At 39.9% G+C, this 27,048-nt stretch overlaps 1 protein-coding gene across 3 annotated transcripts in view; it reads left to right on the top strand.

Moving 5' to 3' along the window:
* The window catches only part of mtm1 (myotubularin 1), a 77,931-nt gene that overhangs the window by 34,379 nt on the left and 16,504 nt on the right, over positions 1–27,048 (top strand). For all 3 annotated transcript variants that reach the window (XM_052021446.1, XM_052021448.1, XM_052021447.1), the window contains exons 7-9: positions 14,143–14,226; positions 21,154–21,309; positions 25,311–25,499. In XM_052021446.1, coding sequence (XP_051877406.1) covers positions 14,143–14,226; positions 21,154–21,309; positions 25,311–25,499 — 429 coding nt within the window. The remainder of the gene's footprint in view (positions 1–14,142; positions 14,227–21,153; positions 21,310–25,310; positions 25,500–27,048) is intronic.

Consider the following 27,048-nt stretch of genomic DNA (forward strand, 5'->3'; position numbering starts at 1 on the left):
CATGGAATAAAAATAAAACTGTATATGCCATTTATTCCATGTGGACAGTACAAATTGCTTGAAGGTCCCAATTCCAGGCTGGCATGCATGGTTTCAATCATCACCATTTTCACAAACCTTTAGTATGATTGAAAGAAATAAGAATAAACATCTGCAAAAAAAAATGCAACTAATAGTTGGCCTTGCAGTTATAAAAAATCATTATTTATGTTCTGAGTTTTTACAGTGGTTTGAATTTTAAGTGTATGTAATTCATATTTAAGATGAAGAGATATTATTGTAATTGACTTGGGATCTGAAATAAATATTCTGTTTTGATTCCAGCCTTTTGTGGTACCAATGAGGCTGATTTACAGCTTGTCATGGCTTTTTAGTGGGAAACTCTCGGGTCTTTTGATTTTTACAGTCATTAAAACTTGTGTTTCTACATTTTCTGCTCTGAGCAAGGTAGCCAACCCATCCAAGAAATTAATGGAAATGCCTGTTGCTATAATAGATTCAGGAAGGATTCATGCAAATTTTCAGTTTCATGTTTAAATGCTTTCAGGCAATTGGATACCATTTTAAACTTTGGGTCATATAAGCTGAGTGCTTTTTCTAGTTGAGAATTTTCTTTTGGGGTCTTTCATTAATGGGGTCATAGTTTAGCATGAAGCAGTCTGTTTAGGTTTAGCAAGCATAATTAGCTTGTGTTTTGCTTTGGGTAATTGTTTCCTTCTACTACATCAGTACTGCATTTGATTCTAAAAATGCTGTAGAAGGTGGAAGAGAGATTTGTAAGGATCACACCTTAATTAACCAGTTATGCCATCAGGAGAGATTGAACTGGATGATGACACTTTTTAGATTGAGCAGACAACCTGACTGAGATCTTTAAACCAAAGAAAATGTTTGAGGATAGACTTGTAGTTACCAATAAATCCAGTAATGAATTTGGAATTGTAGTTTGAACTCTTCAGCTATTTTGATTACTACTTTGCATGGCAAATTTGACATAATGATACAATAAGAAAACATTTCCTTGTACAAAAAGGAGTTGAAACTCAACTCCTGATACAGTTTGGCGTGTTTAGTACGTATTATTTTGGAATTCTTTCCTGGTTATGTGTGTATACTTGAGTTCAAGTGCATCAGATAAACTTTCACAATTACATTATTTTGAAATTGTAATGATTTTAAAGATAATTGATGTTTGAATCCAAAAGCAAAATACTCTAAATGCTGAAAATCTGAAATAAAGACAAAATGCTACTGGCAAACATTTGTGGTGAGCAAAATTTCAGGTTGATGACCTTTATCAGAGTTTATTTTAGGTTATACGTATTTTCTGAAGGATATTTTGACCACAGATGTGACTCCCACTCAAGAAACATGAGCTTCAAAATCTGGGCTGATGCTGCAGTGAGTACTAAGAAGCTGTTGTTTTTTGGATGAGTTCTGATGGAACTCGTTAATTAATTATTTTTGTAGCCACAGATGCTGCCTGACCTGCTCAGTATTTCCAGCATTTTCTGTTTTCATTTGTGATGTTTGGATATTGAACAAGATCAATTAGTGAAAACGAATTTTTAAATAGTTTTTCAGAAAAACACATGCCCATGAGTCATACAAAAAGTGGAAGATTTAGATAATCTGCCAAGTTCAAAATTTGTATGTTGTATTTTCCAGGATGGAATCTAAGTGACTTTTAGTTTAATGATTCTGTGCAGAAGAGAGGTATCAGTGCCATAAACTAGAAACAAGAAGTCATTGTAACTGCTTCAGTACCACTTGTAGGTGTTCTATCAATGCTGCCTTTTGTCTTTCTGCAGTGTGTAACTTATTAAAGAATGACAAGGCCAACAGAATATTTAAAATGTGGTTCAAATTTGCACATTGTTGGGTGCATTGACCATGTGTTCTGAAGCACTTTGTCTCATGCTAACAGTGCATGAGACAAAGTGCTTCAGAATACATGGTCAATACACAAGGAGGTTTAATGTTGGTGCCTTTAAACTTTAGTGGTAGTGAAGTGATTATATTATTCCTACACAATGAATTTCTTGTGCTGCCCAAAATAATTGTAATTAATTCCTAAAGAGATGGTAAACAATTAAAACTTGTCCAGCAACAATTCAAACCAGTTTTATGACCCAGTAACAGTCAGAGATAGAACTTATTGTGTTTTTTTTAAAAGTGTATGTAGACTACAGTATAAAAGTCTTTGTAATCATCTTGGGGAGTGGTGAGGTTTGAATGTATGTTTCCTGTGGGCTATTGATATCTCCTTTCATGTAGAGGTGAACACATTGTATCTTAGTCCTGCTCCAGTAATTTGAGCACAAATCTAGAATGACACTCCAGAGCATGATGAGGGAGTGTCCACTTTCCTGGATGAGACATCACTATGGCCCCATTTGCTCTCTTAGGTGAACATCATAGATCCCAAGACTCTCAAGAATGGGGTGAGGTCAGTATTTATTCCACATTTGAGATTACAAACCAGTTAATCTGTGCGTTGTCACATCACTGCTTGTGGGAGATTTGCTATGTACAAATGGGCTGCCTTAATTCATACATTACAACAGTGATACACTTCAAAAGTGTTTCATTGGCTGTAAAGTGATTTAGGACATCCTGAAAGAGATGTGAAAGGTACTGTATAAATGTAATGGTCTTTCTTATTGCACTGATGTTACAGAGCAAAATCTCATTTATTCTTAAATGAACATTTTTAATTGAAGAACAAATTCCATATTCAAAAAATAATAAGCATGGTGACTGAGCAAGTTTGAATGAAGACTTAAGAATTTGGCTTCTGTTTTACCAGATTTTCACTTCTCTATCACATGGGATTTATTGTCAATTGTAATGCAGAAATAATTATCAGTCTTTTGCTGCACACTCAGTTGTGCATACTTCTGAGTAAAATACTGAAAATGTTGCAATATTTCAGAATTTCAGCATTGTAGTTTGATTTTCAGTTTTCTGTAGTTCACATTCACAAGATTGAGATGCTTTGGAGATCCCCAGATGCTACTGAGATGCAACAGTATTATTTCACACATTTTATTCTCCCTGCCACGTGTAACTCCACAGATCGAAGTATGAACATTTTTCTTTCTATCTTTAAATGTTGTCCATCATGGGTCATCATTCTGCCTTTGACATTTGGACCAGATGTATATGATTTTTTTTTTTACAAAGTAATCTGAAGGTGCACTCAATTTCTGATACTGCATACTATTTCCTTTTGAAATTTACAGCAGTGTGAAGAATAATTCGAGTGCATCATGATTCAAAGGACAATATAAGAGAAGGTAATACTGGGAACATAAATAACTATCATTTTATAGAACTTGAGGTTGGGCAGGGGTTGGTACCTTGTGTCATAAGAACTTAAGAAATCGGAGCAGGAGGAGGCCATCTGGCCCATCGAGCCTGCTCTGCCATTCAATAAGATCATGGCTGATCTGGCCGTGGACTCAGCTCCACCTACCTGCCTTTTCCCTGTAACCCTTAATTCCTCTACTATGCAAAATTCTTTCTAACTGTGTCTTAAATATATCTAATGAGGTAGTCTCTGCTGCTTCCCTGGGCAGAGAATTCCACAGATTCACTGCTCTCTGGGAAAAGAACTTTCCTCCTCCTCATCTCTATCCTAAATCTACTCCCCCGTATATTGAGGCCATGTCCCTTAGTTCTAGTCTCATCTACCAGTGGAAACAACTTGCTTGCCTCTATCTTATCTATCCCTTTCTTAATTTTTTATGTTTCTATAAGATCTCCTCTCATTCTTAATTCCAGTGGGTATAATCCCAGGTGACTCAATCTCTCCTCATAGGCTAACCCCCTCATCACCAGAATCAACCTGGAGAACCTCCTCTGCACCACCTCCGAAGCCAGTATATCTTGTCTAAAATAAGGAGACCAGAACTGCACCCAGTACTCCAGGTGTGGCCTCACCGGCACCCTGTATGGTTGCAGTATAACCTCCATGCTCTTAAATTCAATCCCTCTAGCAATGAAAGGCAACATTCCATTTGCCGCCTTGATAGTCTGTTGCACCTGCAAACCAACCTTTTGCGATACATGCACAAGCACTCCCAAGTCCCTCTGCACAACAGCATGCTGCAATCTTTCACCATTTAAATAATGATCTGATCTTCTATTTCCCCTTCCAAAGTGGATGACCTCACATTTACCAACATTGTACTCCACCTGCATCCTCTGCACAATTTGCTTTTCAATTTAGTGTCATCAGCAAACTTAGATACGCTACACTCAGTCCCCTCTCTTCCAAATTGTAATGTATATAGTGAACAGTTGCAGGCCCAGCACCGACCTATGCGGCACCCCCGCTCACCACTGATTGCAAACCAGAAAAACACCCATTTATTCCAACTCTGCCTTCTATTGGTTAACCAGTCCTCCGTCCATGCTAATACATTACCTCCAACTCCATGCATCCTTATCATATGGATGTCTTTTATGCAGCACCTTATCGAACGCTTTCTGGAAATCCAAATATACAACATCCACCTGTTCTCCTCTATCCACTGTGCTCATTATATCCTCAAAGAACTAAAGTAAATTTGTCAAACAGGACCTGCCCTTCCTGAATCCATGCTGTGTCTGCCTGATGGAACCACTTCTATCCAGATGTCTCACTATTTCTTCCTTAACCTTCAAGCATTTTCCTGACTACAGACAAACTGGCCTGTAGTTACCTACCTTTTGCCTTCATCCTTTTTTTAAAACAGTGGTGTGACATTTGCTGACTTCCAATCTGTTGGGACCAGCTGAGAATCCAAGGAATTTGCGTAAATTATCACAAATGCCTCTATTATGACTTCTGCCATTTCTTTCAGTATCCTGGGATGCATCCCATCAGGACCAGGGAACTTGTCTACCTTTAGGCCTGCTAGTTTGCTCAGCACTACCTCTTTAGTGATATTGATTCCATCTAAGTTTCACGTCCCATCGCACTCATAACGTCCCTCTTTGGCATGTTAGATGTGTCCTCCACCTTGAAGACTGACACAAAATGGTCATTCTAAGCCTCCGCCATTTCCGCATTATCCAAGATTAATTCCCCCCTTCTCATCTTTCAAGGGACCTATGTTCACTTTAGTCACCCTTTTCTGCTTTATATAATTATAACATCTTTTACTATCTGTTTTTATATTTTGCATTTTTGTTTGTCACCTATTGTTTGGAGAGTTAAAATTGGGACTAAAGAGGAGGCAGCAAGTATGGAAAATTAAGTGTTCAGGTGGTATGGGAGGGCACGAAAGGTATACAACTGACCAGGTATTACTCAGTGTTGCAATGATCTGTCAGTCCAGAATGATTCTCGGGTCCCTGGAGTGAGGTTTTGACTTGCTGCTTTCAAATACAAATGTTACATCATCTGATTTCACTTAGAGATAATGGACATTTGTGCAATTATCTGGGCTTGGGATTTAACAGTAATGTTGGAACCATTTACTTATATCTGCACATGAATGCAGTCAAAGACCACAGCACCAATGACCACTTAGAAGCTGAAATGGAAAAGGCCATCAATGGAATTGGAATTGGTTTATTATTGTCACATGTACTGAGCTACAGTGAAAAAACCTATTTTGCATGCCATCTATACAGATCATTTCATTACGACAGTGCCTTGTGGTGGTACAAGGTAAAACAATAACAGAATGCAGAATAAAGTATAACAGCTACAGATGCTACCAGTGCAGGTAGACAATAAGGTGCAAGGCCATAATGAGGTAGATTGTGAAGTCGAGAGTCCATCTTATCATACTAGGGCACCGTTCAATAGTCTTATAACAGTGGGATAGAAGCTGACCTTGAGCCTGGTGGTATGTGCTTTCAAGCTTTTGTATCTTCTGCCCAATGGGAGAGTGGAGAAGTGAGTGTGGGTGGGTTCTTTAATTATGTTGGCTGCTTTACCAAGGCAGTGAGAAGTGTAGAATTGGAGGGGTGGTTGGTTTCTGTGATGTGCTGAGCTGTGTCCACAACTCTCTGCAGTTTCTTGCAGTCTCGGGCAGAGTAGTTGCCATACCAAGCCATGATGCATCTGGATAGGATGCTTTCTATGGTTCATCAATAAAAATTGGTGAAGGTCAAAGGGAACATGGCTATTAGCGATGTTCACTCCTAGGAACTTGGAGCGCTCAGCCCTTTCGACCTCGGTGCTATTGATGTAATCAGGAGTGTGTGCACCGCCACCCTTCCTGAACCCAGCTCAGTGTAATGTAGACTTGTAGTGTCAGAGACCTTGAAGTAAACGGAACATTTGGGCCAGTAATGAGGCTGCTGAGAATGTTCAACATCTGCTCAAGTTCTGATTGTTAACCTAGGATCTTGTGACTAGCAAATATTGTCTGAATCCTGGTAGGGTCCTCTCAGAACCAAAGAGGTTTTAGGTAATTGTTCACCGTCATTACAAACTCTTGTTGAATTTACTCTTGCTCATCTAGAAAGATGCCTGAAATTGCACTGGAATGTCCTTGTGATGATACAGTTAGCCTTCAATGAAACCACCCATGAGGAGTTGTGGCAGTGTAACTTGCAGAACTTACCTGTTGCATCAGCATGGATATTGAGCAGCTTCATGTGAGGGTAAAGGCAAAATGGAGCACCTGGAAGATCTAAATTACTTCTGTACCAAGTTGTTAGTTCAAGAACTGATGTGAAATGCTGCTGTGATATAATATCTGAGACCTGTGTTTTCAGTGAGGCAGACTATGCATCAGCTTTTAGTCTACCTATTGCTTGAGAATGGGCTAGACACAGTGTGGGGTCATGCCAAGGCCAACTTGCCAGCTTTGCATTAGGTCCATCAGTGGAAAGAACCATGACTTTGGATAGAAGAAGATGAAAAGTGATGCAGTGAAACAGCTAGTAGAACTGCTGCCTTGCAGCTCCAGCCACTGGGATTCAACCCTGACTTCAGTTGCTGTGTAGAGTTTGCCCATTCACCCTGTGACCATATAGGTTTGTTCTGGGTGCTCTGGTCTCCTTCCACATCCCATAGGAGTTTGGATTGGTATTTTCATCGGGCATTGTAAATTCCCCATGTGTGTAGGTGAATGGTAGGATCAGAGGGAGGAGGATGAATTTCCTGGGAGTGTGAAGAGAATGAAAAAGTTTAGTGTAGATGGGTGTTTAGTGGTTGGTGTGGACTCTGTGCTGTATGATGCTCTAATTCTAAAAGTGCATAATATTTGTTTTTGTGAATATTTGCAGGATTATATATAAATACCCCAGTTTATAATGCCATTTTATTTCTCTGAGACCCACTTCTTGAATTTTATGTTCAGCATTGGGTATTAATGCAGGATAAAATAACTAATTTGAGCAGTCAGTTTTGTTTATTTTCAGTTAAGCAGTAAACTGAAAATGCATCAAAAATGTGCTTTAGTCTAAATGTCAGATAGCCATTTTGCATCGGTGTACTATTTTGCCATTTCCTTTGCTTGGCTTCCTGTAGGCCCCCTTTGAATTAAATTGGTAATCAGTGCTGAATTAGGAAGTTTGTGCTGTGGGCCATTGCACATATTCAGAAATGATTTGCATTTGTTTGCTGGAGCTCTTTTAGTTCATCACGTTACCACAAGATTTGCTTTGTGATTTGGCATTGTAGGGTTGTGTTTCCTGCCTCTGTCCATGCCAGCAAGTGCACACTTCCGTCCCAGCCCCAGCGAAGAAGGGAGTTGCATGCCCCAGAAGCACTCTAACACGAGCCTGCCCCCCCTACCAGAGGCCAGAGCAGTGGAAAGCCCAGGAAATCTTCAGCATACCTGCAACTGTACCTGGAAGTTCTGAAGTTTGGGTGCTCTGAAGGTTGATGTAGCTTAACAGTGAGAAGGTTCTGATTTGGGTTTAAAAATTTGCAGGGAGGGAAATGTTGAATTAAAATTGTATGCAGTCTTTGCCTGCTGTTACTTGACCTGCCTGCTAATCTGGATCAGGGCTTTGTCTTCATGTTTGCATTTTGGAAAGTTTAATGAAAATGAGAAACCTTGATTTACAAAACATTTTAGTGGATTGTGCAATGGGGCATGGTGGCTCTGTAGCTTTTGAGTTACCAGACAAGTAATCCAGAAGTCCATACTAACAATCCAGATACTTCAGTTTAAATTCCACCATGGTAACTCATTTAATCTGAAGTTTTAAAAGAAACTAGTCTTTGTAATTAATATCATGTGAGATTTGCAGCTAATCTGAGTCAGTCCACATGATATCAAGAAACAACTGAGATCACTGGATGCAGCAAGGCTATAGGACTCCAAGAGCGGCTTCACCATCGACTTGTATAACTGCCATATAATTTCCCAGCTCCTATACACAATGCCCAGAATGATGGAGGCCAGCGTGCCAAACGCCTTCTTCACCACCCTATCTGCCTGTGACGCTGCTTTCAGCAAACTATGCACTTGCACTCCTAGGTCCCTCTGTTCCATAACACTCTTCAGCGCCCTACCATTCATTTTACAAGTCCTATCCTGGTTTCATCTCTTAACTTGTTTTCTCTTTCAAGGTAAATCCCCTTTTGAAAGCAACAGATTGGTATTGGTTTATTATTGTCACTTGTACCAAGGTACAGTGAAAAACCATGTCTTGCATACTGATCGTACAGGTCAATTCATTACACAGTGCAGTTACATGCAATTGTCTCCACCACTCTTCTAGGCGACGTATTACAGATTTTAACCATTCTTACTAAAACAAAATCTTTGTGCCACCTTTGGTTCTTTTACCAGTCAATTTAAATCTCTTCCCTTCAGATTTGATCTTTCCATCAATGGGAAGAATTTTTCACTAGATAAACCTCTCACTTTTTGAACACTCCTGTCATATTGCTTCTCAATGTTCTTTTCCCTTGCATAGAGCTCTGCAGCATCTTTTGCTTTTTCATGTAACATGTTCCTCATCTTCAAAATCATTGTGGTAAATCATTTCTGTACCACTCTGTGGTTGTCACCTCGTTCCTAAAGCCTGGTGACTAGAATTTAGCACAACGCTTTGCTTGTGGCCACAAACCACACCAGCCTTTGAGACAGTAACTGATAGGTAGAGGACTGGTTACAGACATGAGTTACCAGTGCGATGGATGAGGTGAATGATCAGTAAAGTTTTTATTGTTATTGATTCAATAGAATGCTGTTTTGAACACCGAGAAACCCTCGTGCTTTCCTTTGAACATTATGGGAGCAGGCAGATGAATCTTTGTTCACCCTCTCATACCACCTTCAACAACGTGCCACTCACTCGACCACCCTTCAGCATCAACCTTAATTCACTGCTTAAGACAGAGTGAATTTTTGGCCAACGTGTTTCTGACTCAGAGGTCAGAGTATAAACAATCAAACTGTGTTAACAATTTTTAAAATAACTTTATGTAACAGTTATTATTGAAAGCACTCATGTTGCCTGTCAGCTTTTTGAAGATGCAGGCTGGATATATCTGGAAAATTAACACCCCTCATACTGCCTTTGATTTGTAAATTACTTTTTTAAAAATGTGAATGAAATACAAAGAAGTATGTTGTTGAGGGGACCAGGACAGCCAGATAAAAAGACTTTCTTCAAGGTGTGAATTGAAATATAGGTCCTCAAGACATCCACAGTGTTTGGAAGGAATGTGAGCGCCTTCTCAATAGCATCCTGTACAACATTTACTGATGTTTTGTCATTCATCATGGTTAAGAAATAGCCCTGACCCCTTGAAGGCTTCAGTTTGGCAAGTATTGTGAAACTCCCACAGGCTTTAGTTTTGGCAGAACTTTTGAAATCTGTGGGTGAACTGGGTTTTGTGTTGTTGACGTACGATTTCACATCTGGAATAACTACCAAAAGGCAAGCATGACTTTACCCAGAAGCATGTAACTTAATCAGACTCTAAGTAACGCATTCCAAAAAGGGTATTTTAACCATATGTGGATTCATATCAAATTTTTCTCTTTTCAAATACTGTGCAGATTCTTGCTCTATCATTTGGCTTCTGTGTGTTAATTGCATTGTTGGTAAATCTAACCGTGCTATTTTATCCTGTGCATTGATTCAGTGGGTTACTATTTTTCATGTAAAAGAGGTTGGAGAATGTTTGGGATGCGCACATATTCACTGAGTAACATACTGTGACAAGATTTCATAATGGATACACAGAGATTAGTTTGTACCTGGGCTGTTTCAGAATTACGAATTAAAATCTTATTGATGGGGAATCTGGGATGTTTATTTTGTCCTGGGAAACCAGTTGTAGGAAATGTCAACTGCATGTCTGAAGATCTCTATTTTTAGATGAGTAGCAGCTAGTATGACTGTAGTGCACCCATAGGGCTGAGTGTTTTGTAGATGGCATGTTCAGGAGGTTGTTACACCTCAGTTCAAGTTTCCAGATGCAGATGGAATGGGTGACCACTGGGAAGGCAAGAATGAGGCAGATAGCACAGAAGTCCCATGAGTACATTGTGACTTTTAACCATCTCCCACCCTGGAGAAATATGTGAACAGGTTTCTGGCAAATGCAAAAATAAAACCAGCAGTCCAAAGAATATGGAAGATTCAGGATTCTCAAAATATTTCTGATAACTTTTCTAATGAAAATGCTGAAAGCTCAGTAATAGAGGGGCAAGTACTGGACAGTTTTAGGGGAAAGAGTGGGCAAAGTGGAAAATGTGGTGGAGGGAGATTATAGTTTAGTGAGATTAGTTATGGAGAAGGACAAAAGTAGACAGTAAAAATTCAAAATTGGGATATTATGGGAGATGGTGCAGTGGAGTTTTGTGAGGGTGTCACCAGGGCTGATGGTTATGATGAGAGACTGATTGGGCTGGGAATATTTTCTTCAAAAGAAATGAGATTGGGAGGAGATTTAATGGAGGTGTATAAAATTGAGAGGCCTGGGAAGGATGAATAGAAAGGATCTACTTTCCTTGGCAGGGAGGCCAATAACTAAGTGGCACCCAATTGTTGAAAGGATTACAGGGTAGTTGAGTTGGGAATTAGCAGCAACCTAAATTGCTCCATATTTGGATGGTGTGGACAGGATGGGCTGTTAGATCTCTTTCTTTGTTAGAGATTTCTGTCACTTGACATTATTTAAATGACATGCACATAAGAAATGGAGGATGGAATTGGCTGTTTGGCCTTGTATCTGCACTGTCTTTCAGTATTGTGGCTGACCTTCTTTCTGAGCAGACATACCCATAAACCTTGATAACCCTGATATCCAAAAATCTAACAATTGCTGCCTTGAATATGCTCAGCAGTTGAATATCCGTAAAGATTCACAAAGCTGTGGGTGAAGAAGTTTCTTTTCATCTCTTTACAGAATGACCATCTTCTTAAAGATCCTGAACCCTGGTGCTAGACACTGCAGTTGGGATATGTATCAATTCTGCATTTGCTCTTGTTAAGCACCATAATAATTTTGTCGGTTTCAATGAAGTCACCCCTCATTCTTGCAAACTCTAAATGCCCAGTCTGCTTAATCTCTCCTCATGTGGTATACGTGCTGTTTCAGGAATCAATGTAGTGGACCTTCAATACAGTCCAGATCTGTGCACCATATTGCTGAAGCAGTTTCAACAGAGCCTTCTATAATTGGAACAAGACGTCGCTAGTTTTGTACTCCAGTCCTCTTGCAGTAAAGACCAACTAACTGTTTGCATTCCTAATTGATTGCTGAACCTGCGCATTAACTCTTAGTGAGGTGTGATTGGAGCCTCAAGGAACTTTTATTTTTAAATGACTGACTGAATCTAGTTGTCAATAAACAGAAACGGGATATGTGAGAAAATGATTGATTCCTGTTTTTGTTTTTTAAAGTTAAATGAAATAGTTAATTTTATCTACAATTGATGCTTGATATGCTAATGTGTTTCCTGTGACAAATCACTAGCTGAAATGATTGTACCTAATTTTTTTCTTTTATTGTGCACTTTTGGTTTGCTTTATAATTGGACAATGAAAATATGTGCTCACAACCTAGTGGATTTCCTTCAGTTTATGTGCAGCTTCTGTACAATCTGCTTTACACCTTCCTAATAACTGGAAAAGCTCACCATATGGAAATTGAAGCCACAAATCTGTCATTGCTCTCCGGTGTACTCTGCTCTTTGGATCTCTTTTAATTATCAGTTTCAAAGACAGCAGTATCAATATGAATTCTCCCTCATGTAGAGGTAAATTCCACTACCTTGGTGTGCAGTTCAACGTTTCATTTGCTCTTTGTAAATTTGCAAAGCAGCAGAAAAAAATCTATTAAGATGCTGGCAGTAAATGGAATTACAAGCTGATAGAGTGCAGTGGACCTATTTCACCCATTGTGTCAGTGAAAGAGCTATCCAATTAGTCCTGTTCCACTGGTCTTTAAACAAAGCTTTGCAAATTTCGTTTAAGTGTTTATCCAATTCCCTTTTGAAAGTTGCAACGAAATCACCACCTGCCCCTTTTTAGATCGCGCATTTCTAGATGAAGATATTTACATTTCCTTATGACATAGAAAGAGACCTTTATGCCCTACAAGTCCATGTTGGGTCACAGAGAAATAAATTCTCCTCTTAATATTTCCTGTAACCTATTCTCCACAAATTCCCATCAATTCTCCCCTAATTCTACCATTCAGCTACATACTAGGGTCAGTTTACAGTGGCCAATTAACCTACCACCACGTATGTCTTTGTATGAGTGGAAATCAGAGTACCCAGAAACCTACATGGTCACAGGGAGTGTGTGCAAGCTCCACACAGGTGGCATCAGAGGTCAGGATCAAACCTGAGGCGGCAGCTCTACTATCTTTGTCATGTGGCCACCTCTGAGTAAGTCTTATTTTCCTCATGTCACATTGATTCTTCTGCTGCTGACTGCAAGTCTGTAATTTCATCTCCGTTGTTAAATCTCATCTTCCATTGTTTGGTGTCCTGATATATTTTGTCCAGTTCTTGTAATTGTTGACCTGCCTCCAAGTATCAATTGCTGTTACAGTTTGGTGGCAAGTGTGACTGATGTGCATTGAGTTTTTGTGCTGATGCAAGTTGGAAGTAGGTGATGTGGCAATTCTGATTCCAGGGTATCCCACTCCACGTTCTAAGCCTGACCAGCATTACTCTTCTAAAAAGTTCCTACTGGTTCAGTCTGTTTCTTCTCTTCCCAGAATTTATCCTGAATCTTCACAGATGTGGCCACCATTATATCGACCACTAGCTTAAACAGATCTATGTTCTTTTCATTTAATGTACTAAAAGATGTTATTTTCCAGTTGTTGCTATGGAATCTTCAGCAATTCTAAACCTGTTTGAAATCATTACCATTAATTTGCTCCTTGGGTTTGTATTTCTATTTGGGTTAGTAACTACTGCTTATAGCAACTAATGGGACCCAAAATAATTAAATGTACATGGATTTGGCAAGGAGCCCACATAAAGATGTTGGACAGACTTGGATTATTTTCTCTGGGGTGTTGGTGGCTGACGGGAGACCTGATAGAAGTTTATAAAATCGATGATGCATGGATAGGGTAGGTAGTCAGAGTCTACTCCTAAGGTGGAAGTATCAAATCGTAGAGGGCATAGGTTTGATGTGAGAGGGGTAAAGTTTAAAGGAGACGTTCAAGGCAATTTTATTTTTTACAGAGTGGTAGGTGCCTCGAATGTGCTGCCAGGAGAGGTGGTGGAAGCAGATATGATAATGGCATTTAGATAGACACATGAATATGCAGGGAATGAGGGATAGGGATCATGTGCAGGCAGAAGAGATCTAGTTTAATTAGGCATTATGTTTTGTATTACATATTCTGTACTAAGAGCCTAGAACTTTGCCATAAGCCGTCTGAATGGAGAGTGGGAAGCAGGAGAGGTGGGCTGTAGTCATACTAGTTTCATTGTACTTTTGTTCATTCCCTTGCTGAAACTGGCACTGTAAACAAAGCAACTTCGTTGATGAAAGTACTTCCTTCAAGGATTTAAGCCAGTCAGCTTGCCAGTTCCAACGTGGTGTTGATTTTGTTAACAGAACTTTTAAGTTCTGTTTTGCCCAGGAGATCTCATTGGAATATTCCATCAAGATACAACAGGGAAGGTTTGAGGCTCATGGGAGAAATTAACAAATGTATTAATAGTGTTCTAACAATTACTGCTATGTTTCTTTCAGCAATTTTTTGCATTTGAAAATAAAGAAACATACTACGAAGATGGCTGGAAAGTTTATGACCCAGTTGAAGAATTTAAGAGGCTGGTAAGTTACTTTTAGAGTCTGCTTAGGTATGAAGTTAATAAACTGTTTAATATTGACTTTGCATTGTACTTCAAACAACCAAACACCATTTCTAAAGTCGTACTTATAATCCCTTTTATTTTCACTTTAACAGAACCAATCTCATCACAGCCTGATATGGGCCCCCTTCACTCCCACAATGAGCTCATACTTGAGTGTATTTAATAAATACATGCTTTAGCCAACAATCACCAGATCAAGAGTTGCCGGGCCTCATTCTGTTATGTTAAAAGGTTTTCACTACCTTTGGATCCTCTTGAAAGCAGAAATAGCTTCTGCTATATTTCCCCATTCCAAATTTTCCTTTGAACCTCTCTCCAATCCTGCCTTCAATGCTGTGGAGAGTTTACGAATTTCCTTATTACTGAGTCAAAGTTCATCCGGTCCATTCCCTTGCACCCCTTACCTGCTGTTCTGGTGTAGTCCATCCTCTTTTCTCCTTCTCATTCATGCCTTCTCCAAAATCCTATTATCTATGAGTTCTACCTTTTGCTCCCATTTGTTCATGATGCCACCTGAATTTGGAAACTGCTCTATTTTTGGGTACTATTACCTTCAGTAAATAGTTATCAATTACCTTTTTTATTTTTAAAAAAAAGCAGAGAAAACCATTTATCCTTTGCAAAACCTCTTCAACCTCTTTCCTGTCGTAAGTCATAGAACATGGAACAGTAAAGCACTGTAACAGGCCCTTCAGCCCATGATGTCTGCGCCGACAGTGATGCAAATTAAACTAAGCCCACCTGCCTGCACATGATCCATATGCCTCCATTCCCTGTATGTTCAATGTGCCTGTCAAACTGCCTCTATTGTGTCTGCTTCCACTAACACCCCTGGCAGTGTGTTCCAGGCACCTACCACACTGGTTTTTTAAAAAAAAAACCTTCCCCCAGCACATCTCCTTAAAATTCCTCTTTTCCTTTCTTTCTCCTCACCCCCCCCCCCCAACCCCCCCACCAAAAAAAACATCTTAAAGCTATGTCTTGTAATATTTGAGATTTCTATCCTGGGGAAAAGACTCTGACTATCTACCCCTTCTGTGCCTCTCATTATAAACCTCTTAGTCTCCCCTCAGCCTGTGATGTTCCAGAGAAAACAATCCAAGTTTGTTCAACCTGTCTCAGTAGCTTAATACTTTCTAATCCAGGCAGCATCCTGGTGAACCTCTTTTGCATCCTCTTCTAAGCCTCCACATCATTCCTGTAATGGGGTGACCAGAACTGCGCACAGTACTCTAAATGTTGCCTAACCAAAGATTTATACAGCTGCAACATTACTTCCTGATTCTTGTACTCCGTGTTGTAACCAATGAAGGCTAGCATGCCATAAGCTGCCTTTACCACCCTATCTACTTGTGTTGCCACTTTGAGAGCTATGGACCTCCAAGATCCCTCTACATCAGTGCTCCAAAGGGTCCTGCCATTTACTGTGTATTTTCCCCTTGCATTTGACCTCCCAAAGTGCAATACCTCACACTTGCCTGAATTAAACTCCAGCTGCCATTTCTTTGCCCATATTTGCAGCTGATCTATATCTTGCTATATCCTTTGACAACCTTCTCCACTTTCCACAACTCCATCAATTTTTTTTTGTCATCCGCAAACTTAATAATCAGCTCATCTACACCTCCATCCAAGAAATTTATATATATCATGAACAACAGAGGACCTAGCACTGATCCCTGTGAAACACCACTGGTCACTGACCTCTGCTAATGCCTCTCCACCGCTACTGAATCCAATCTACTAAGTGACCATGCATCTTAATCTTCTGGATCACCTTTCCATGAGGACCTTGTCAAATGCCTTACTAAAGTCCATGCAGACAACAGTCCATTGCCTTACCCTCATCAATCATCTTCGTCACCTCAAAACAAAACTCCAGCAAGATTGTAAGGCATGACCTGCCCCACACAAAGCCATACTGACTATCCCTAATAAACCCATGCTTTTCCAAATATGAATGAATCCTCTCCAACAGCCTTACTACCATTGATGTGAGGCTCACTGGCCTATAATTTCCTGGATTATCCCCATTGCCCTTCTTAAACAAAGGAACAACATTGGCTACTCTCCAGTCCTTTGGTATCTTGCCTGTGGCTAGAGAGGATACAAAGATCTTTGTCAAGGCCCCAGCAATCTCCTCTCTTAATAACCTGGGATAGACAGGCCCTGGAGACTTGTTCACCTTTAATGTTCTTCAATAGTCCTCATACCACCACCACCTTGATCTCAATGTGCCTCAGATTATTAGCAATCCCCACACTGATCTCACCATCCTCCATGTCCTCTTGAATACTGATGTGAATTACTCGTTTAGTACCTCACCCACATTCCCTGGCTCCAGGCATAAATTCCGTCCTTTGTCTTTGAGTGGTCCTACTCTCTCCCTTGCTACCCCCTTGTTATTAATGTATGTATAAAATGTCCATGGATTTTACAAACATAAGAAATAGGAGCAGGAGTAGGCCATCTGGCCCGTCGAGCCTGCCCCACCATTCAATAAGATCATAGCTGATCTGGCTGTGGACTCAGATCCACCTACCTGCCTTTTCCCCATTACCCTTAATTCCTCTACTATGTAAAAAAAAATCTAACTGTGTCTTAAATATATTTAATGAGGTAGCCTCTACTGCTTCCCTGGGCAGAGAATTCTACAGATTCGCTACTCTGTGTCTTTTGCTTAATCCTTACTCACCAAGGACATTTCATGGCCCCTTTTGGCCCACCTGATTCCCTATTTGAATTCTTTTCTGCTTTCCTTATATTCCCTAAGGGCCTTTTCTGATTTCAGCTTGCTAAACCTTACGTATGCTTCCTTTTGACTGAAATCTCCTGTCATCCAAGGTTCGGGAAACTCTCCATCCTCATCCTTCCTCCTTACTGCACATGCTTGTCCCAAATTTTGATGCATTGATCTTTAAATGACTCCCAAATGCCAAGTGTAGACTTGCCCATTAACAGCTGCTCCCTAGTCTACTCCCCCGAGTCACTGTTGCCCCTTTGAAAATCTATGCCCACTTTTCTTGCCTCTCCACGTTTAAATTTCCCCAGTCTGGTTTCTCTATCTGCCGCATCACTATCATCAAATTTTAAAAAAAACCCTCAATTGTCCTACAGTCTTTGTGGTTGCCCATACCATCCTGATTGTTTGCCCATGTACTCATAGTCCACACATTTCCGATAATGCTGTCTTGCCACTGCACCATGCCTCTGGAATACCCCTGGCATCTATCCTTGGCTCCCTTCTTTACCCCAGAGGTACAACAGCAAGTGGTTTCCAAGTGTAGGTCTAAGTCAACACTTGTCAAATTATTTCAGTTTTATCTGATGTTCAATTTTAATAAGCTATAGTTTGCAGAAAGTTTAAAGCTGTAATCTTTGGCCTCCAGCATGATGTCTATGATTGAAGATGGTTCCATCTCATTGCTGGTGGCTGTTGGAGGCTCAAATTTCTAATTTACTCATTTTCTTAGATCTAGTAGGCCTTATGGCTCTTCGAGCTAACGCTAGTTCTTGAAGTAATCCAGGGATCCCATTAGCACCTGCCTGAGCTTCCCACTGGCAATCTATACTGTTATAATTCACAGTAGCTAATTAACCTAACAGCCAGCATGTCTTTGGGATATGGGAGGAAACCAGAGCACGTGGGGGAGAACCTTGCATGGTCACAGGGATAACATACAAATTCCATACACGCGTGCACGCACACAGCACTGGAGACAACAATCAAATTCAGGTTGCTGGAACTGAGACAGTTGCACTACCTGTAGTACTTGCTGTAGGCTGACTCGGACTGGTTGCAAAACTTTCCTATTCCTTGACCAGTTGCTTTCATCTTAATAACATTGCCTGACTCTGCTCCATCCTGGGCTCTTCTGCTATTGAAACTCTTAACTGTGAGTTTGTCACTTTTGGGTTTTACTATTCCCGTGCTCTCTTGGCCATTCTCCTACTTCAAGGCTTTGCTTGCCAATTACTTTGTTTTCTGTTTTCAATCTTCTGTATATCTCACTTACCTTTTGTTGAGATGTAATGCCTCCACATTATGTAATATAAAATCCTCATCCATGCTATTAAATTGGTATTGGTTTATTATTGTCACTTGTACTGAGGTACAGTGAAAAACTTGTCTTGCATGCCGATCGTACAGATCAATTCATTACACAGTGCAGTTACATTGGGTTAGTTGATGTAGTACAGGTAAAAACAACAACAGTACAGAGTAAAGTGTCACAGCTACAGAGAGTGCAGTGCAATAAGGTGCAAGGTCACAACAAGTTAGATCGTGAGGTCAGAGTCCATCTCATCGTATAAGGGAACTGTTCAATAGTCTTGTCACAGTGGGGTAGAAACTGTCCTTAAGTCTGGTGGTACATGCCTTCAGACTCCTGTATCTTCTACCGGATGGAAGAGGAGAGAAGAGAGAATGACCCAGGTGGGTGGGGTCTTTGATTATGCTGGCTGCTTCACCAAGACAGTGAGAGGTAAAGACAGAGTCCAAGGAGAGGAGGCTTGTGTCCGTGATACGCTGGGCTGTGTCCACAGCTCTCTGCAGTTTCTTGCGGTTCTGGGCAGAGCAGTTGCCGTACCAAGCCATGATACATCCAGATAGGATACTTTCTATGGTGCATCGATAAAAGTTGGTGAGAGTCACAGGGGACAAACTGAGTTTCTTTAGCCTCCTGAGGAAGTAGAGGTGCTGGTGAGCTTTCGTGGCTGTGGCATCTACGTGATTTGACCAGGACAGGCTGTTGGTAATGTTCACTCCCAAGAACTTGAAGCCCTCAACCCTCCTGACCTCAGCACCGTTGATGTAGACGGGTGCATGTACACTGCTCCCTTTCCTAAATTCTTTATGGCCTGGTACTTCCCTATGTTGGTGAGATCCTCCTACACTTTCCAGCACCCACACTTTTGTTTCCTACTCCATTCCATCTTCCCACTGTTGTCGGCCTTGGGTCCACTTACTTGAACCTTACATTTTGGAAATCAATATCTAATTCCATTTGCAAGAACTCTCCCTCTCCTCCTCAAGGTCCCTCCTTAAATCCACCTAGATATACAGGCATGTTTTTCTTTATTCCAGAATCCTTTCTTGGATAATTCCATCTGTGTGACACCATGGATTTACTTGCATGACAGTTGCCGTATAAAAGTCAGATGTTGTTTTGTAAAGTCATTTTTATTTCTACTGTAGTTTGTCAGTGGTTATGGCAGCTTGTACTTAGTGTGATGTTATTTTAGTGTTTATGCAAAAGGCCAAACAGAATCAACCTTGCAGTTCTTCAGCTACCTTCAGTGGTTCAGTAAATTCAATTATTTGAGCACTGTTTCTCAAGAATGAATTTCATCCTGTTGATTTAGGGAGATCTTGATCCAACAGTCAACTAATTGCTAGAACTAACGGTAAAAATTAAGATTGCTGTTCTAGTAAGAAAAAATAATAAGCTTGTAAGCAATTGCTCTGATCTTTTAAAATGTAATAGTTAACCATGTAAATTAAATGGTGCTGGTAAGGGTATTTTAAGATCAATAATTTAAGAGCCATTCCATTTATTAGCTTTGTCTTACTAATATTATTTGGTGAATGAAGCAAATGGTTAATCAATCAAAAAGCAAAAAAAGACCAAGTGCTAGATATCTGAAATAAAAATGTGGAAATTAGAGTTGTAACTCTGGGATGAACCTGAAATATTACCTGTTTCTTCCTCTCTGGTTGCTACCTGACCTGAATATTTCCAGTATTTTCTCATTTTGTTTTAAATACCTAATTAAATTAGTTTCCATTAGGTTGCCTGATATCTTACTCGATGCATTGTTTTCAGGAAGTTAATTCCTTTCTCTGCAGACAAGATTCTGCCCAAATTATATAAGTATGGCTTGTATGTGGATTCTTCTTAGCCTTAACTGAGATTGGTAGGTCGGCTGGGGGGGGGGGGTGAGTAGTTTTAATTCTCCAGTTGTTTTATAAATATTGTGGTAAAAAAACGTTCTTTGAATCCAAGTTAAGAAGTGATTGAAAAAAGTTTGCTAAACTCACGAGAAATATGTAATTAACTTGTACCCTTTAGGTGTGCTTATTCTGGTCCTTTAGCATTCTCATGTGGTTGGCTGAAGTAACTACATCTAATTAGAAAGGGTGGTTGGTGGTCAAGAGGAGAGACTTCATTTTGTTTGAAATACTGCCCCATTCTGTAGAAGGAAATGTTAACTGAGGGAGGATTATGATTTTTTTTCTCTTAATATATTTGGCATTCAACCATTGCAATTGAAACATCTGTTTTAATTCCTCAAATTTAAGCAGTTTTCCTATAAGGATAGTTTTTTTCCCTACTAGGTGGGGAATATTTTGGAGAAGGCACAGGGAAGGGGAGGGTGGAAATACTAACTTTTTCATTAATGCCTTTAAGAAGGTTGGCTTTTTTATTTCCAAATAATGTGCTTGATTTATCACTTTGTCTATCTGGTACATATTGTTCATTAGTATTTGCAGTTTGTTCATTTATTCAACTTTTACATGCAAATAGAGTTATGGTTTCATAAGTGGAGTGGGAAAGAAAGCAGGGATACCTATTTGACATGAGCAGGATTTCAAGTGACTTTATTCTTGGTAATTAAACCTGATGTGGAGACTGGGAGGTGATAACTTCATTGGGATATAGTATGATATGAAGAAGGCTACCTCCTATGGTAGGTGGTATATTTTGTGGTATAATATACACAATACATATTTTGTTGTATAACAGTGGTATAACGTACTGAAATGCAGATTCAAGCACCTGTTGTTTCACTTTTAACTAGTTATCAAAAATAAGTTCACTTTCAAATTTCAGAGTATTGCTGTCGTTTCTATGGTTGCCTGTACTTTGTTTTTATGTTCCTCCAGGGCTTGCCTGATGAGAAGCGAAAATGGCGAATCACCAACATAAATCAGAACTACGAGCTATGTGACACTTATCCACCAATCTTAGTGGTTCCAGCCAGTGCTAGCGATGATGATCTGCGGAAAGTAGCAGCCTTCAGATCCAAGGGTCGATTACCGGTGGGTATGGTAAAGATCCTGATGATCGTTGTCCATTCAGAGTCGCACAACATGGAAATGGGCCATTCAGCCCACCACGTACACGCCAACCATTGGGCACCTATCTCCATTAATCACTTCTTTCATCCCTTGGCCCATAGCCTTTAATGCCTTGGAGATTCAAGTGCTCATCTAGATGCATCTTAAATGCTGTTAGTGACTCTGCTTCCACTACTCTCACCAGCAATGTATTCCAAGTACTTGCCTTTCTCCAGCAATGCATTCTAAGTACTCGTCACTCTCCAGGTGAAAAAGTCCCTTGCAGGTCTCCCTTAAATCTCTTGCCCCTTAGCCTAAATATGTATCCTGGAAAAGGAAGATAATATTTGCACAGTCTTTTTAAAATTAAACTAGCATTAGGTAATGGGTGTTGTGCTTTCTTTTGTAAATGACATTTCATTTATTCTTCCCAGCCTAACCCTATTTCATAAAATTCAAGTTGAGTTGCGTATAAGCATTTTGTTGTGTTCACCCGGGGATTCATATGCAAAGATCTTTGAAGGTGGAGGGATGTATTGAGAATATAGTTAGCAAAATATTTGGGATCTTGGCTTCATAAATACCGGACAAAAGCAGGGAATTTGTGCTGAAATGTTATAAAATCCTTGTTAGGACACAACTAGATTATGGAGACCAGATCTGGTCACCATAAGAAGGATATAAAGGTCCTTAAGAGAGACCAGATGCCAGGGTGTTTCCAGGGTTGGGGGATATTAGCTACTTGGTTGCTGAATCCAATGTTATTTTCTTTGGAGTAAAGTATATTGGATTTAGATAAGGTGCACAAAGCAAAGGTGTTTCCATCAGCAGATGAGATGAATAGTAGAGGACAGAATTAAGGTTTTGGACAAGAAATACAGGAGTGACAGAGTCGGCACATCATGTAAGAAAGAACTTCTTTATACAGTGAGTGTTAACAAGCTAGAACTCGAAGGCTGAGGGTGGTTGGTGGAAGTGGTCACTGATTTCAAAAGGAAATTGGATAGGCACTTGAGGAAAAAAGACTGGCAAGGCTGTCAGGATAGAGCCAGAGAGTAGAACAGACTGGATTGCTTGGCAGACAGCAGAATGCATTTGATGGGGCTGAATAGCCTTCTCCTGTGTCATAATGATGACAATCTGTTCTGAAGTATATTCGGTTCAATATGTTAGGTGGTGTTAGCAAAGCCACCAGGCTTTCCTGTCAGAAATATCACTACAGAGCTGAAGTTCTGTTATGAGTTTATCAGATGATTATCGCTGAGTCCATACAAGTTACTCTAAATGATCTTTCTCATCTACCCATTTCTTCTAGTTCCTTGTACCAAAATAATAGATTAAAAAAAACAGAATTACATATTTCATATTAAATTAATCTAATAAATTTTACATTGTGTTTTTTGAAACAGTCATCGTACTTCAGTTTTGAAGGTTTTAGTCACTCCAAAAAGCTTGGGCTTGGATTTGTTTTCACCCCAGTTGTGATTCTAATTTCTTTTAATGCAGTTTTTTTTTAAATGGTAATTTATTGACCTATAATAATAGATTTCCAAGTTACACATTCTGGTGAATATTCACTATGCAAGATGTGGAAAAATTATTCTTTTGCGTTTTAAATGTTTATCGAACTTTGTGCTAAAATAGGCTTTTTCAGAAGGTCAGAGGGCATGGGATCCAGGGAAGCTTGGCCATGTGGATTCAGAATTGGCTTGTCAAAGATTGTCGACAATTGAATTGTTGAAGATTACAGAGGGACATTGATAGGATGCAGAGCTGGGCTGACAAGTGGCAGATGGGGTTCAATCCAGAGAAGTGTGAGGTGGTACACTTTGGAAGGACAAACTCCAAGGCAGAGTACAAAGTTAATGGCAGGATTCTTGGTGGTGTGGAGGAGCAGAGGGATCTGGGGGTCCATATCCACAAATCCCTAAAAGTTGCCTCACAGGTGGATAGGGTAGTTAAGAAAGCTTATGAGTGTTAGGTTTCATAAGTTGAGGGATCGAGGTTAAGAGCTGCGAGGTAATGATGCAGCTCTACGGAACTCTAGTTGGACCATACTTCGAGTACTGTGTCCAGTTCTGGTTGCCTCATTATAGGAAGGATGTGGAACCATTGGAAATGGTGCAGAGGAGATTTACCAGGATGCTGCCTGGTTTAGAGAGTATGCATTATGAGGAGAAACTAGGAGCTAGGGCTTTACTTCTTGGAGAAAAGGAGGATGAGAGGAGACATGATAGAGGTGTACAAAATATTGAGAGGAATAGATAGAGTGGACGGCCAGCGCCTCTTCCCCAGGGCACCAGTGCTCAATACAAGAGGGCATGGCTTTAAAGTAATGGGTGGGAAGTTCAAGGGAGATATCACAGGAAGGTTTTTTACCCAGAGAGTGGTTGGGGCATGGAATGTGTTGTCTGGGGCAGTGGAGGAGGCAGGCACATTGATCAAATTCAAGAGATTACTGGATGGAGGAATTTAAAATAGGAGGATATGTGGGAGGAAGGGGTTAGATAGTCTTAGGTGAGGTTTAAAGGTCGGCACAACATTGTGGACCAAAGGGCCTGTATTGTGCTGTACTGTTTTATGTTCTATGTAAAATTCATTATACCTGTCAAATTAAGGAATTGTTGATTTGAATGGTTCCATTACTGTTGAGAAATGTTAAAAGATTGTTGCACATCCATGGAGGTTTCAGCTTTGGTGCTATCCACAGTGAATGAAAGAAGGTGGAATATGCCATTTTTACTTTGGAAAGCAATTGACTTTGCTGTGATTATCACTGTACACAATCAGGATTTGATTATTGGCTTGGGCTAACTTTTTGTGGAATCAGTGCACATATAATGGTAATAATGTGGGAATGTAGATGTTTTTCAAATTTTTGTGTAGATCAAATTAAATTTAAGCAATCCACATGTATTATATGATTTTCTATCTTATTTTGCACCTCTTGGTTTTATTATTTGTTGTGCACTATATAACTATTCTTTAGAAATGCAAAAATTTAAACTTTATTTACAGCACGATAACAGACCCTTCTGGCCCAACGAGTCTGCGCCACCCATTTAAACCCATGTTAACCCACCCATACATCTTTGGAATGTGGGGGAAACCGGAGCACCCGGAGGAAACCCACGCAGACACACGGGGAGAACGTACAAACTCCTTACAGACAGCGGCCGGAATTGAACCCGGGTCACTGGCGCTGTAATAGCGTCATGCTAACTGCTACATTACTGTACCGCCCCAAGTAGTATTGGACATAATCCAAGAGTAGTATTGTACATAATCCATGCAATTTACAGAATTTATTCAGAAGAATAGAAGACTTAATAACACGAGGGGCTTGTTAATTTTTAAGTTAAGTTCTATTGAGCATTCCATTATCCATCTGTGTAACTTGAAATGTGAACTATTTTAGAACAGTACAACATAAGAACAGGCCCTTTGGCCCATGATTTCGATAAACACAAACATGCATTAATATTATAGAGGCCAACTGAGATGCCCTCATCTCTTTCTAGAGCCTGTGAAGTAGCGGTCTTGAAATTCCCCACATGCTGTCACCTTTAAGGCTAAGATAGAACTTTTGGTACCATGTTGTTGTATCATTAAGATGATTTTGAGTCACCAAACCAAGAATCACATTTTGCTTTATATACCTGTGAAGCAGAAAAGGTAATACCATGTTTTAATTCTGTGCAGTAAGTTACATGGATTGCAAAAGTCTTTCATGCTAAAGTGATGCACTTCATACTTTCAAGGTGGCACTTTGATCTATTCTAGAGTCCCATGAACTTGATTACTGGGATTTGGTTTACAGATAATTAGAGGGTCCTTTTTGGTGGGCAGAGGAAAGGTCGAGGGTGAGATGTCTTGCTTATAATTTTCCTGAGTTTCTTGTTTTCAGTTATGGTTGCGTTTACTGCCACTAACTTTAAAAATCAAACAACTGACTTTCATAATGACCTCTGTTTCTGTTTCAGGTGTTATCCTGGATACATCCTGACAATCAAGCCGTGATCGTTCGTTGTAGCCAACCTCTGGTTGGGATGAGTGGAAAACGCAGCAAAGATGATGAAAAATATGTTGATATTATCAGAGAGTCCAATGGCCAGACCCAGAAGTTAACTATCTTTGATGCAAGGCCAAGTGTCAATGCAGTAGCCAACAAGGTTTGTACCATAGAGTCACACAGCACTGAAACAGGCCCTTCTGCCCAACTGGTCCATGCTGACCAAGATGCCCATCCAAGCTAGTCCCATTTGGCCCATATCCTTCTAAACATTTCCTATCCATGTACCTGTCCAACTGTGTTTTAAAAATTGTTATTGTTCCTGCCTCAACTACTTCCTCTGGCATCTCATTCCAAATACTACCACCCTCTTGTGTTTTTTTTAAAAAAATGTTAACCATCAGGTTTCTATTAACTCTTTCCCCTCTCACCTTAAACTATGCCTCCTAGTTCTTGATTCACCAACCCTGGGGGAAAAATGCTGTATGCATTCACCCTATCTATGCCCCTCATGATTTTATACACTTCTATAAGATCACCTCTCAGTCTCCTATGCTCCAAGGAAAAAAGTCCTAGCCTGTCAAACCTCTCCATATAACTCAGTCGCTCGAGTCCTGACAACATCCTTGTAGATCTTTTCTGACCAAAACTCATCACAATACTCCAAGTACAGCCTTTACCAGTGTAAAGTCAGAGGTGGTATACTTTAGGACTAACCTGATTTAATGGTTATGATATTAGATTGGTAACTTAGAAGCTATCTAGTAAGTTCTCTTGTACTGTTGAACCAGAGGGAAATCCATTACCCTCTTCCCTTTGCTCCTCAGAAATGGTCAGTAAATGCAATAATGCCAGTGTTGTTAACATCCCAAAATATGTTTTTAAAAACATAATTAAAACAATAGGTTTTGGGCATACATTTTTTGTTTAACTTAGGATTCACTGCATTCTTTCGATAGCTAACTCTGATAATCACTTACCGTTTGTTCCTTGTCAGTTATCTCCAGTTCATTATTAGTGGAAATAGTGATTGGGTGAAAATTGCTAAGGATGAGGTTTTGAAAATGTTGGCTACACTTAAAACAAACAAATCACCAGGTCAGGTCAGTAATAAATTTAAAAAGAGGTAATAAGTTAAAGAAGAGCATTTGTTAGTGTTTGATTAACATTGATATTTGTTAGTAAGTTAGAGGAGTTGATGAAGGGAGTTCAGAAGATTTGCAGGAAGTATTTGATGAAGTTCCATGAAATCAGAGGGACTAACAGCCTAGCTAGGGAAATGGCTAAAAGGCAGAACGAAATTGGTGGTGGCAAATGGTTCAGTTTTCATATTGGAGGGTGGTGTTCCTTTGGGGTCGGTGCTGGAACCAAGTTTTATTAATGCACGTTAATGACCTAGACATGGGTATACAGGGTCATGATTGCACACTTGCCACGGAAGTGTTGATGAACAATATAGAGAGATTGCAAGAAGGCGCAGGCTGGCTGAATGAGCGGACAAGTGGCAGATGGAATGTAACACTTGGAAACCTGAAGTAATGCTCATTTTGTGGGAAAGAATGAGAGATGACGTGGACCAGGTGGCATAGTTCTAAATATTGTATGGTAACAGAAGGACCTGGGTGTACATGTACATAAATCTGAAAGTGATAAGGCATGTTGAGAGAGTGGCCAGTAAAGCATTTGGGATCCTTGAATTCATATGTATA

The sequence above is a fragment of the Pristis pectinata genome, chromosome 8, assembly GCF_009764475.1.
Source record: "Pristis pectinata isolate sPriPec2 chromosome 8, sPriPec2.1.pri, whole genome shotgun sequence".
In the NCBI taxonomy this organism is placed as follows: Eukaryota; Metazoa; Chordata; class Chondrichthyes; order Rhinopristiformes; family Pristidae; genus Pristis; species Pristis pectinata.